This window comes from Rhyacophila brunnea, unplaced genomic scaffold (assembly GCF_057557595.1).
Source record: "Rhyacophila brunnea isolate RB1 unplaced genomic scaffold, BYU_Rbru_1.0 scaffold_14, whole genome shotgun sequence".
Classification (NCBI taxonomy): domain Eukaryota; kingdom Metazoa; phylum Arthropoda; class Insecta; order Trichoptera; family Rhyacophilidae; genus Rhyacophila; species Rhyacophila brunnea.
The window spans coordinates 26,572,782-26,586,541 of NW_028232796.1; the positions used below are offsets into that span (position 1 = coordinate 26,572,782).

General features: G+C 32.0%; 1 protein-coding gene across 2 annotated transcripts in view; it reads right to left on the reverse strand.

Annotated features, from left to right (window-relative positions):
• The window catches only part of Kdm3 (Lysine demethylase 3), a 590,511-nt gene that overhangs the window by 30,452 nt on the left and 546,299 nt on the right, over positions 1-13,760 (reverse strand). The window contains exon 9 of one of the 2 annotated variants that reach the window (XM_085942104.1): positions 9,611-9,697. The exons of the other annotated variant lie outside the window; for it this stretch is intronic. Coding sequence (XP_085798230.1) covers positions 9,611-9,697 — 87 coding nt within the window. The remainder of the gene's footprint in view (positions 1-9,610; positions 9,698-13,760) is intronic. 2 annotated transcript variants of the gene reach the window in all.

Below are 13,760 nucleotides of genomic sequence, written 5' to 3' on the forward strand. Positions count from 1 at the left end.
ATTGACTTATTTAATAAAATGTGCCCATGGGAGAGAGGAGGGAGACGGGCAGGCTACATTGAAAGAAAAAAGGTCACCGCTAACAAATCACATCATCCAATGACAAATGGTAATGAAGGTATTATATTAAAAGAATGATAGATGGGTGACCGAATCGATGGGATAATCACATTGCGGAAAAAGTGGAATCAAACAAAGTGAGGCATTGAAATGATATTAAAATGTCAATCCAATGCATAAGATCACTTTTCATGTACCATCAGATAAGCCCCGTAGAATGAAGTGGGAACAGTATACGGGAATATTATTGCACAAGTAATCGGCATCCTCTGGTAGGGTTAACTTTTAGATCGTTGAATTAGCATGAAGTACAAAGCCTAATAGATAGAGATAGGTACAAGAAACGTTGATTGAATAGTATAATTATTAGCCCCTGGGTTACTACACTTGATGATGAGAGAACAAGGGTGAACACGTCGTACTGTGAGAGTTCAAGATTGAAATACCTGGAAGGCTTACGCCCTACCCTTACAGTTACACCATCATTTAATTAAGCAATAAAACATTTGATTTTTCTCTGGCGAATCTGTTATAATGATAGTAACATAAAATTGACACTGGCGGAAACATCAATGCTAGTTTAAAATAACTACTACTTATGGTTTAATACCATTATGCTTGCAATTGCGGAAATGTTCGTGTGTGTATAATATACTCACGAACCGCGATTGTTCCATTGTTATAAAAATGATGATAAATATAAATAAATGATGAAGAATCTAGTTAGTTATAAAACGATAAACGAATCAGTTCTTCTTCTTCCATTACCGCCAAAATTAAATGTCCATCAAAGCACAGAAAAAAATGATTAATACCAACATATTCGGTGAGTAAACACGTAATTTCGGAATGTCTACAATATAATGGAATGAAAGCACATGCCACGCGAAACGTGCGGATGTATCCGGCCATTCTGTGTTGGTCTATTCCCGTGGCTTGGACTCGCTTGAAAGTTAAATAGTTTTTAACACGCAAGCATGAACAGAGAATTCTCGGAAAGCAATCTACAGTTCAGCCGATGACAGGTTTTATATGACGCGATCCAAATTTAAATTAATTTAGCTTGTTATGTTATAACATGAAACAGTTCAAGGAAAAGAAGATACATAGCATATTGTTTAATTGCATCATATAATATCCGTAGATTATTGTCTATTGTGATTGCAACTGTTTCAGTATCTGTTATTGATTAGAAGTTATGTTCCTATGGGCTTGTTTACACTTGTGCTTTGTATCATTACTGTATGAATGAATATTAATGTTTTTCGATGTGAGGCAACAGGATACAGCTGAATTTTACTGAACTGAAAAAAACATGTCTCTATTAGAGTTATTAGATCAAATAAAAACGAAACATGTTTGATACAGCAGAACACTTTAAACACAAATACTACTACAAATGATAACTCAGGAGACAAAATTCTGTTTACATGAAGGCTATACTTCAGTTGAGGCATGGTCTAAATGTCTAAAACGATCGTGGCTAGGCGATGCGCGGATTGTGCAAATGACGCGTGCCGAACGAAATAGAATTTGTCATAAAAATCCGACATGCGTCCATTTAATGTTATGTTTATTGTTATTGACATGTTTTCTTTTTTAAGCGCATACGTAAAGTTTTTTAGTCATCTTTACACGATTTAAGAATATTTTCATCCGACGCTATGACAAAACACCTCTACCGTCGGTCTCGGATTGGCGACTAGTGAGAAATTTCGTCGCACCTACTGTTGAAAATTATTTGCTGTTTCACTGAAATACGCTCTTAAATTTAAATCATTACCAAGTTTAGGTTATACAAGTAAGGTTTTGCAGTACATAAAAAAATGTTTAAGACATGTGAGTCAAATTAATCACATACCATAGAAAAAATTGTATTATTCCTGGATAGGAAACAGCCAATTATTGCCATTTTAAAAGACAGCATTGACACAATTCGATATCATTATTTTACCCCCCCCCCCCCTCCCGCGAGAAAGTGGGCTATAAGAATCGATTGTATCAAAGAAAATCGCCACTGAAAATAGTGAAAATTCTGATGAATAGATTCGTGCAATAAATTTTAAAGTACCGTCGTGTCACCAAGCGATATGCGAAGAAACCATCGTAATACCTCCGCGGATGGTCGCCGACCAACATTTTATCTGTTCAAGAACCAAATCACGGTCACGAAATGAAAATATTTTCACTCACGTTCGCCAACAGTTAGCTCGTTCACGTTATGAACCATCAATCACGAACGAAACAGCCCATTGTCTCTATGGAGTCAATACGTCCATAACAATGAATGATCGTACACATTTATCGCAATAATATAAGAGATAAAATAACAAAGCTTGGAAATTGTGATGATCGATTTACATGTGAGACCGTAATAATAATTATGCGTTTCCCAAATGAGCAAGACGTGTTTATTTATCTCACGCGGAGAGTGATATGGAAGATGAGCTGAACATTATGGAAATTGCAACCGCACGACAATGCTTGAGATGATTATGGGGAGTAGGCTAAATTCGACCATTCTAATCCATATAACTAATGGCAAGAAACAAAACTCGCGTACGTTTTTCATGTGACAATTTGAGCAGAAAATTCTTTGATATATGGTAAAATTCTATCACAAACTTATACAATTTAACAAGCAATCGCCAGTTCAATAGAGGGAAAAAAAACAATTAAATAATTAATATTATCAATTAATTGAATTACGTCTTCTACGATTCCATCCTAATCATTTTTAGCGGATCCAGGCACACTGTTGCCATCACCATGCAGATTACCATGATGAAAACCATAATACACGGAACAGAATCTTTCAAAATTATACTAGTATAGCCATCCGGCATTTTCAGACACTATTCGAGATCAGTTAATACGCGAGTTTAAAATGTAAGCAATAGATAACTATATTTTGTTCCAGTTGTATATTTACCATAAGTGAGTGTGCACAATGCATAAAGATGCCAAAAGCCGAAACACGGTTTGCATGATCCAGAGAACAAGGACCAAATGAGCAGAGCGCGATGCAGAACCATACTTAGCTCTATGCGTCTATTTTTAAGACGCCAATATCAGCAACATAGATAGCGTCGCCTACAGCCCTACACTACAGTATCCATTCATAATAAATAATAAATCATATAGCAGGTAGTAAATATATCAAAAAAGGCAGTGCAGTGGTCCAGAATGAAACTATTTAAAATACTTATGTTTAAGACAAGTCGAGAATTAGCAAGTCTGGATATGGTGTTTACTGTTAAAATAATCCGGATGGTTTTGCGTCGCGGTCCTAGTCTGTAAAATTTACAGACATGGAGATATAAACTTCCAAACGTATATAACCAATTCATGGTCCTTATCGCACATTATAATGTTCCGGTAATTTTTTACACGTGTATATTTTTATCATGCTAGCAACTTTGATTGGAACGTAGTAAAAGAAATCCAATAAAAAATGCATTGCGACTTGATAACAAATATGCACGAGTACAAAAAATGACGTTCATTTGCATAATCTAATAATCTCGTAATTGTATTCATGAAAAAACACAGATTTATAGAAGCAGAAAAATAAACAAAAACCGGACTACGTTAGAGAGAATTGTTTTATAAATATGTATGATAAATAAAATAGTCAGTAAGAAATTGGACTTTGCCACTAATCGAATATTCAATGACTGTGAAAGCTTACTAGCGATAAAAATAATAAATTCGTATTCAAACACAATTATAATATAATATGTATTTAAATAGAATGAGAGTTAATAGAGTTGTTTATTGTAAAAACATAATTCAAACGCATAATGAATAATAATACAATTAGGTAAATAAAAGATAATATTATCAAGATCGATACAAGAACTAATGATTTTCGACACCGAGCATTATTTAAATTAGTAAAATGCCTACCTATAGATATCATAAATCGTCATATGTTCGAATTTAGAACTAAGCTCATCACAGTATAAAAACTATTGAGTGATAATTATGTCAAATATGCATGTGGCGTCCTCACTCAGCGGACAACTAAATACTAGTGGATCTCTATAGTTCAGACTGAGATAAACTGATGCAAACCAGCGTATATATATTTTTTTAATTTGATGTTTTCCAGAGTAAAGAATGTGATTGTTCATACATAAACAGAGAGGATCAGTTTTTAAATATTTAACATTGGTATAATATAAGAGGTTGGTTTTTCACAGACATGGAGTTGTACACAAAGCACGTGGAGTTATTGAAATATTCCAACGAAAGAACGGAATATTAATCACAATTAAATTGAATATGACAAGAATTAAAATATAGCAAGGAAAAGAATAATTGTGTAACTGAAGAGAAGTAATTAATTGGTAACTCAGTTGTTTAGGTAGTTTAATATTATGGAGAATGCAAATTAATCTTACAACATATCCTACATTAATTGGCGGGAAAACAATGAAATCGTGCAGTACCTACTTGAGCTGAGTGCATATTTTACTGTACGACAACATTATTTAGGCGACAACAGGAAGTCGCCCTTGTCGCGAATAGAATATTTCACAGTGTTGTCATTTTTTGAGAAAACATATCCCGCGAAATTAGGTTTTAAGTTTATATCAATTCTATTCTCAGTAAGTTTATAAGTACATTAATTTATAAGTCTAATTATTGTTCAATAAATATCAATAAAAAAAAAATTTTCAAATAATTTTACCTCCTAATTATTACTATTACCTATATTAGGTTAATTAATACAGCGTAATTATTGAATTTGGAAGGAAATGTATCATTGAACCCACATTAACTGATAATATTGCTGCAGGTATTTATTAATTAAATAACTAGAACACAAATTATGACTAAAAAAGTAGAAGTGAAAGATATAACATATTATTCAATATTATATTGATGACCCAATCACATATTTTATAATTTACAAATGATGTCTTTATATCGTATTTTTAGTAAAATTGTTGTAGAAACACATAATGTGAAAATAATTTTCTATAAATTAAATTATATCCACCTTACATAAATTTTAAAACAATATGTACCTACCTACTTATCGGTTTAAAAATACAAGGACAATTCATTAACTAATGATCATTTATACTTAATTATTATACGTCTAAAAATATTAATAAAATAGATTACGATACACATAACTTTATAATATACAAACATAATTTCCAGTATTTGGGGAAATATTTCTAGTATTACAACACTGAATTTTGACATACCTGACATGACAGGAACCCGTAAAATGGGCTTGTTGAAAGTATTGTATAGGCTCGCTTTTTAAATACGACTCTTTTTCTTCTTCGCAATAAATCAAAAGTTTACTGATAATAATTCGAACATCATTTTGTATTGTTTTAGACATCTTTTGAATATAAAAAGCTTCAAATTACGTAAATTGATAGATGCGTCCAATACGAAGTGTCAAAAATGCAATGAATAATTTTGGGGCGTTCCTAATTTGAAACCGGAAGTTCGATTAGCTGTACTGGATGGGATTGTAGTTCACAGATTTGCCACGTAGCCAAGATGAAGTTGCCGGACAATAGTATCCATGGAACGGAAAAGTAGATAGTTGTGAAAATATATCACTGATTCCTTGAAATTGCATATAACAATGTATTGTCTTAGAAATATCTATTCATTACACTTATCCGTTATAATTGTATCAATATTGTTTCTTGCGAAACGTTCCAGTGACACTTCCAGTAGATACAATAATAATGATAATATTAATAATATTAACACAGGCCAATGAAACAAGAATTCAAGAATCAATAATTGATAATAAAGAATATTGTATCTATATTTAGAAATATAATTCATAATAACTTATGTAATTTGTGATAAATACAAGTATTTGCGGAAGTCAGTGATTTTGAAACATTCTCTTTTTATGGCGCCCTAAAACATACCAATTAGAGAGATATACTATAATCTCATTGTTAGAAATAACGTAAATATATAGCTATGTACTCTCATTTTCCTTTCCACACAAGAGTTATTGACGTTGATTTTATTACAGCCAAGTACCGTCGGAAATCCTTATCAAAAACAGTAAAATAACATAAACATTCCATTTTATATACGTAAAAATTATTCATACGTATGGAATTTATCATTAAAAAAAAGGATATAATATGTTAATTATTATAATATAGTGTGTAGGTTTACATTTATCACACCTTACTCAAACGGTGCCAATGTCTGTGTGTGTCTTGTGTGCGGACTGGCGCTTTCTGCATAATTGCGCTTACGTAAAACAGACATATTCGTTGTTACCCCTATAAAAAAAACTATTTTAAGTATTTCTCTACAATTTCAAGAACACGCTGATCGGAAGTGAACTTTGCACACTACGATAGACATAAATTCCTTAAATAACTTTAGTGATTCTACTCAATATAGTGACGACATGACCCCCACATCCTAAAGCGGCCCCCCTACCTATCGCTCAGTATAATGGCATGTGAGACGCACAACATAAGCGTTTTCAAAATTGTGATAGAGGTAAAAGGGCCCTCAGTTTATTTTTAGTGATTTTTTGTAGTTTTCTACTTACTTGAATTATGGAGTTGTCGAGTATCATCACAAAACAATCAAAAATTGCATCTTACAACCTCATTTTAAAAACTTTAATATCTTCTCGTGCTTTTTTTATTATAATAGCAAATTTATGATGCGTCTTTATCTCGCATATCTGATCGACCCGCCACACCGGGCCCCTAGGCTAGAGCCCTGTCAACCCACTTGTGCGGGCCATGAGTGACAGACAATAATATAAATTACGGAAACAAGCCTTGAACATTATGCCTGGTCCACACCGGCAACAAGTCGCGCGACAACTCGTTAAATTTTACGATTACTATCATAATTGCTTAAGAAATTTTACGATAATTATCATGCTTATCGTAAAATTTAACGAGTTGTCGCGCGACTTGTTTTCGGTGTGGCCGCACTTTTACGTGAAAGAATTGATATTACATTAAATGAATAAACATAGCGATTCGGTACTGTGCTATATTCTAACGCGATTAATTTACAATTATTTATTAGGTAAGTTAATAAATAAATAATCATTTAATCGCGAATAGACATAGATTAATTCATTATAATTTACTATACATTCGAACGTGTACGAATTAATGTAAGAGCAATTAGTAATATCATCCATTCATTATCTGTTGATATAATTAGTCAGGTTTAGTACGTGGTGAATTTACTACTTGCTCGTGGCCGAATGAAACAATGTCTAAAAATAAACTTATTTATCAATAGATAAAAAAAATATAATACAACAGTTCGGTAAGTTGTCGTGCAGTCGATTTATCTCTTTTGAACAATGTAGTCACTATGTCTGACGAAGAACTAGTCATCAGGTCTGCTGATAATATCATACGATAATATCAATATTTTATTGTATTCATATCATTCTTGATGAATAATGATAATATAATTCAAATTATACTTATGCTAGGCTTAATAAATAATACCAGATAATAAAGAAAAAAACTTAGTTTATACAAATGGAGAAGTTATAAAATTATATTACGTGCCGAAAATTTGTATGTATGCTGTTGGCCGGAACACATTTCACCGTGAGATAATACGTACAATGTACATATTATTAATTATAAAAAAAAGAAACTGAAAAAATCGACTAATGATTAAAATAATCTGATGGTAATTTCACTTCGGTGATTCATTTGTAACAAACTGAGAGTTAGTTATATACTGAGATAAAACATAACCTAAAAATCGGTGTACAATAATTCCAGTACTTATTTAGATTAATAAATAGACAAGTTAGCAAACGACAATAATAAGACATACCTATGCGATTCGTAAACAGCAATGCATTAATTGATACCAATGCGAATAATAGTTTTTTTTTTTACAATATAGTTATCAGTTCAACCGTACTAAAAACAGGAATCGCTATTGTAAATACAAAGTGTTCATACTGATCGCTCTATTATGGAAATTATGCAAGTACCTAACACCTGACAGGACATAGATATTAATTGAATCATTTTACTACTGTTTTAGTCATTATTTTGCCACTTCAAATTGATTAAGAAACAAAGATAATATTAAATTCCGTATGAATATAAAAAATCCATTTTACCTAATAAATATTTTTATCATTCTTATCATGTTAAAAAAAACTCGTTAAAAATCATTGATTTTAATATTATGTTCTCACGGAAAGTTTTATGCAGAAAAATGAATTTAAAATGTGTTAGTTTTGTGACGTGATATCAAACCATCCCCCTTGGGACGTGACGCCATATAAATACGACCCCCGAAGACATCAAGCAAACCTGATCTGAAAAAAACCATGCACAAGTAAAAAAACAATACACTATTTATTAATAAGAAAATTTAGTGTGTGAATTATACATAATTTAACTAGCCAAGCATTCAAGTTACTCGATTATAAATTGTGATTATGGTGAAGTATCTACTATAATAATTATATTGTCTTTGCAAGGAGAGTCCTAAGACGAATCTTTGAGGAAGAAAATCGAATCTAGAGATCGATGTGTAATAAAGAACTGTATTCACTTTATGGAGTGACGTTGGATCGGTTATGACTGTTATGAGCATACAATTCCAGAGAGGTTACAGGAGATTAAATCTCCTAAATTTTAAGGATGCTCGGTCTAATCAATTTAGAAGCAGCGGTACTGATGATAGTCCGAAATGAAGAAAGTTTTGATTATCATAGCGTTATGGTGTCAAAACGAATGACTATGAAATAGATTATCAATTATGGCTAAATCATATGAGAATAATTCTTATTAATAATTTATAATTATTATAAATGCTAACAATGTTATGATATATGTATGATGACTATGGTAGCCTGAGATTTTTAATAAATAATAACATAATATTACAATATTAATACTTTCGAGTGAAGGTACTTGATGGAATTAATCCATTAGAACATAATATTACATTCGTGCCATGTGACGATGGTTTATTTAAGTTTAAGTACTAAAAAAATACTAGTGAATGTTACCAACAATCATAACTGAAATTAAAATGAATTTTAAAACCTAGTACTTATGTGATAATGCAAATTAATATAATTTAGTAATGGTGGAATCATAAGCATTTGTTGATAAAAAATAAAAGCTAACACTTGTGACCTTGTGTGTTGCGAATGATATAAGCGTTTATTTTAAATACAGGTAACCCTTGTTCATTGCGCCCCGGCGATTGATAGCGAATTTGTTTTATATGGCAATCGATTTTTTAATATTGTTTTAGATCTGCACTCGTTTTGACATGTGCCACGAATCATCATAACGAATGCCATCACGCAAGTTCGATTTTTCTCGCTCGTTCATTTATATGTAATAAAGTTATGAGTGTGAGTGAAACAAAAGTATACTGATACGTCAACGCGGGATAAAATGAATGTTATTGCAAAATCATATAATAAAGTTTCGCGATCAATTGGGGAGCGGGTTACCTGTAGAAGTAATGACTAGCATTTTGGTGATGTGGTGATGGTGGTGTGGGGATGTGGTCAACGTACCTATGCCACGCTAGAAGCTGTCCCTGAGGCTGAGCCGCTAACAAGTCTGCATCCGAATACGAGACGTTCCGGAGAATCTGCTGATTCCTGTCAATAACGCAAATTTACCACGTGTCTATAATAAATTATCAAAATTGCTGAGGAAAAGTAAGTAAAGAAAATACAAATCATGGGAATTCGTCGTCTAACTTAACTCAAAATTAATTATATTATAATTAGTGGGCAATCAAATCTAAAGGAAACAATATCTGGGTATTATTGATCCAAAAACACTCAAAATTAAGTAGATAAGTAAGTAAAATAAAAAAATTTTATTTTACACATTACAATTTGGTGAATAATCTTTTTTATTATTACAACGTGTAACAGTACTAATTCGAATACATAATTCGAAGCAGGACATGCATAATTGTATAGTATTATTAACATGTATAAAAAAAATCTGTCGTATGATGAGAATGCATGCTAATAAATTGAATAATCTGGTTTCACAGAACTGGCTACATTATCAATTACCACAATGTATTTAATTTTAAACTACACATACTGTCATAATATTTTGGCAGTGATAGGTACCGACCTATCAATAAATAAAATACAAACACATATTTTCATTATACATTTCCTGTTATTTCGTTATAAAAAAATATATTATTCACACATAATGCCTACAATGTATTCTTATCAACACAGTCATCAGAGATTCCCAATCGGGGGTTCGCGAGCATTGTCAGAATTTACAACAACTACAACTAGAATCAAATGTAGTAAATTAGTAATTCAGTTGTCGGTAATTAAAATCGCCGCCAACTACGCATTCGTTCTGCGGCGCTAATTCACTATATACATTGAGCAAAAAACAACAATAGATAGCGTTTTGGTTTACTTAAAGGGTACATTCCATTTAAATATATCTATTGTCTAAGGTACATTCATTGCATACTGCTTTATATAATGTAATTTTCCTCTCTGGGCCTTAGTATATTATAACATGTATTAATAAGATCTCGCAGTTTTATACGTGCCGCCATTTACAATTCGTGTCACTTTGCCACATCAAATTTGACATACGTAATCTAGACTCTAGAGATATGAGAAATTAGTCCTGCAGTACAATGGGTACAAACATTAAAAAAACATAATATTCTAATAATATGTTAATGTGCGAAACTGCCGATTTTGAAGATTTGAAAATCGTAAGTGGTTTATAAGAAACCAATATATCCTTAAAAAATACGACTTTCTGGAAAGTAAGTGTTATCGGGCCGTACTTTTATGAGAATGAAATTGAGCTGATAGTGGATGGTAACTGTTACCCAAACATGATTACATTCTTTTGCACGAATTGGACCGAATGGGCTTGGAACACACATGGTTTAAGCAAGAAGGATGAGCGACCTCAACTGTCACAATGCACTTGAAATACGTGAGTTATTGCAGACCATTATTTCCTGGTCGTGTTGGCCACACTGACTGACCTCCGAGATCGTGTGATTGAACATTGATGGACGTTGTTCAACATTAAAGTCTATGCTAATAAGCCAAGACTATTTCGACAATGTCACATACTGTTCATAATTCCTATGTATCAGTGCAACAATGTATAGAAAAAAAATCCCATCTTCCTATTGAAACACCTCCATGTGTCGGTCAAGTAAGGTTTTCTCGAGATTCTATAAAATGTCAGAAAGAAACAAAAATTCATAGATAAATAATTAGGTAGTATTTGAACTAACAATACTGGATACCGCGTTAATTTAGACTGTTCCGTTTTTAAACTCATATAAGTACATACACCATATAATATCAACGCTATAGTTTGTTCCATATTCAAAATACAAACATATATCTTGCTGTTCTAGTTTCGACGAACAAACAAGACGTATGGTATGTGGTCTATCTATCTAGTTAAATCGAAAAATTACATAGGTATTCGTATAGAAAAATGTCTTTAAATTCGAAGTGAATTGTGTCTTCTATCCATCAACGCGGTTATGAAATACACCGGCAGGTGATCATAATAAAAAACAACAACATGGAAATAGGATAGTTGGAGTTTAGCCAAAAGCTTCGCAGAAACGCGTAGGCGGACTTGCGACCGGCCACAGATAAAGCCAAAAGCCGGAAATCATTCACCTCAAAACTAAATCTAAACTCGCCACACATGTTTACATTATAATTATATATTTATCAGCGGGCATATCTAATAATATTGATAATATTATATTATGTCATGTGAAAACACATATAAGGCGATGGAGAAAACGACTGGTTGTGAAATAGTTGTTAACTAGCTTTTATCGTAATAGAATAAAAATATAATTTTTACATTTCAATAATAATTGTATTATTGAAGTACCTCTCTCCGCCTTGGCACGATATTCACACCAAGCATATCATTATCAAATGTAGTTAGTTATGTAGAAAATAGCCAGTCCACACAAAACACATAGAAATAGTTATGTGTGATTATTTAAATTAAATTAATGATAAATATAGTGTATAAATGTATATAAACACTGAACACTGTTAGAGTTGCTTCTTCATAACTTTGCACTCTCGGCTCTAGGATGAAAATTATGTAATATATTCTAAAAATATGTTTTTACATATTATAATATAGGTATTTATTTTATTATTACTACATTTATTAATACAAGTGAATATCATTTGATCTAATTTTATACGAGGTAATTAAGCAAAGAAGCGAATCAAGTGTAGTAAAAAGTGCAAAATTATATCTTTGCCTGATTACCTCTCATACCTACCAATAAAAAATATTAAACTCTTTATTTGGAGTCTTCAATTCTTATATGAAATATAATTATGTAGTTTTAATCAAATAAACAGCCATGAAAACTCAAAGTCTGACTCAGGCGTACAGGTAAAAGACCTTGAATATTGTAGACAGCGCAATATTAAATGCGGTATAATCAATACTGGAATTTATTTACTCATTAGTCATGCATTAGTATCTATTTTATTATTTATGCTTGCCACTAGGTTAATCCAGGTCAAATTCAATTTACGCAATTAAATCAAATTGTATACGAAAAGTCAACTGCCAATCTACGTTAATCCAGCTTGACTAGGAATGGATAACAAGACTTTTTTTAACTGCTGGTAGTCGATTAGGAGGTTTTTCCTCGTGTACCTACTTCCTAATACATAATGATGAATTATATCAATGCTGATGTGATAAGCAAGCATTTGGTAAACTATATCGTTGCATCAGTTACATTAATTTAGTAAATCAATGAAATCCTGGAGAATCCTGGTGAATCCAAAAAGCGCATTCTAATAATATCTTTTACTGAAGCATTAACTATTCTTACGATTTCCTTAACCAGTTCGCGTGAAAGTTGTTTTCAAATTAACTATGAAGACGCCCGATTGACTTCGTCGCATCGCTCGATTCATTTTGTATCACTCATGCCGTAAGTGTGAGAGAAAGATATGTTATGAATCCCCACGCTTTAAACTGAGTCGTAGTTTTCCTTAACCGTCACGCAGTATGCTCTTTACACAGTAATATAATAGTTTGACAGCAGTGGAGAAGAGTGGAGGTAGGCTGTCAAGATCTGCCATAAATAGTGCACACTAAACTTTTTCAATCATGCGTATTTGTTTTCATTGAAATAAGACTACAATAATTTACAGATTGTGTAGTTTTTAAAATTCAATTAAACCCTGCCAAACCAAGACTAAAAAACTTTAGTGTGCTATTTATGCTACTATTTGACAGTGAGTATGGTAGATCACTGCTATTTTTGATAATGAATAGATCCCAGCCACTTGAAGTTGAACATGAATGTATTATAGAATGATTATACTGCTATAAAATCAAAATTGAAAGCAATATAATACCCATCTACATTATAACTTGTAATGTAATGACTGTGTGGAGACTTATATGGGCTAAACAGGTAGACGTTTACAAGTAAGATGCTTACGGAACAGCATTTTTCGGAACATGAAGATGCTAATAATATGTACACACGTCTATTATCTCACTAACAATTATCAGGTATTCCCTATATATTATATATAATGTAGCAATGTATATGTAGATTTCTTTGTTGCCCAATACAGATACTGCATTTGTGTTCAAGTGGGGTTTTCTGTATTATACTATATTGTGTACTTCTAC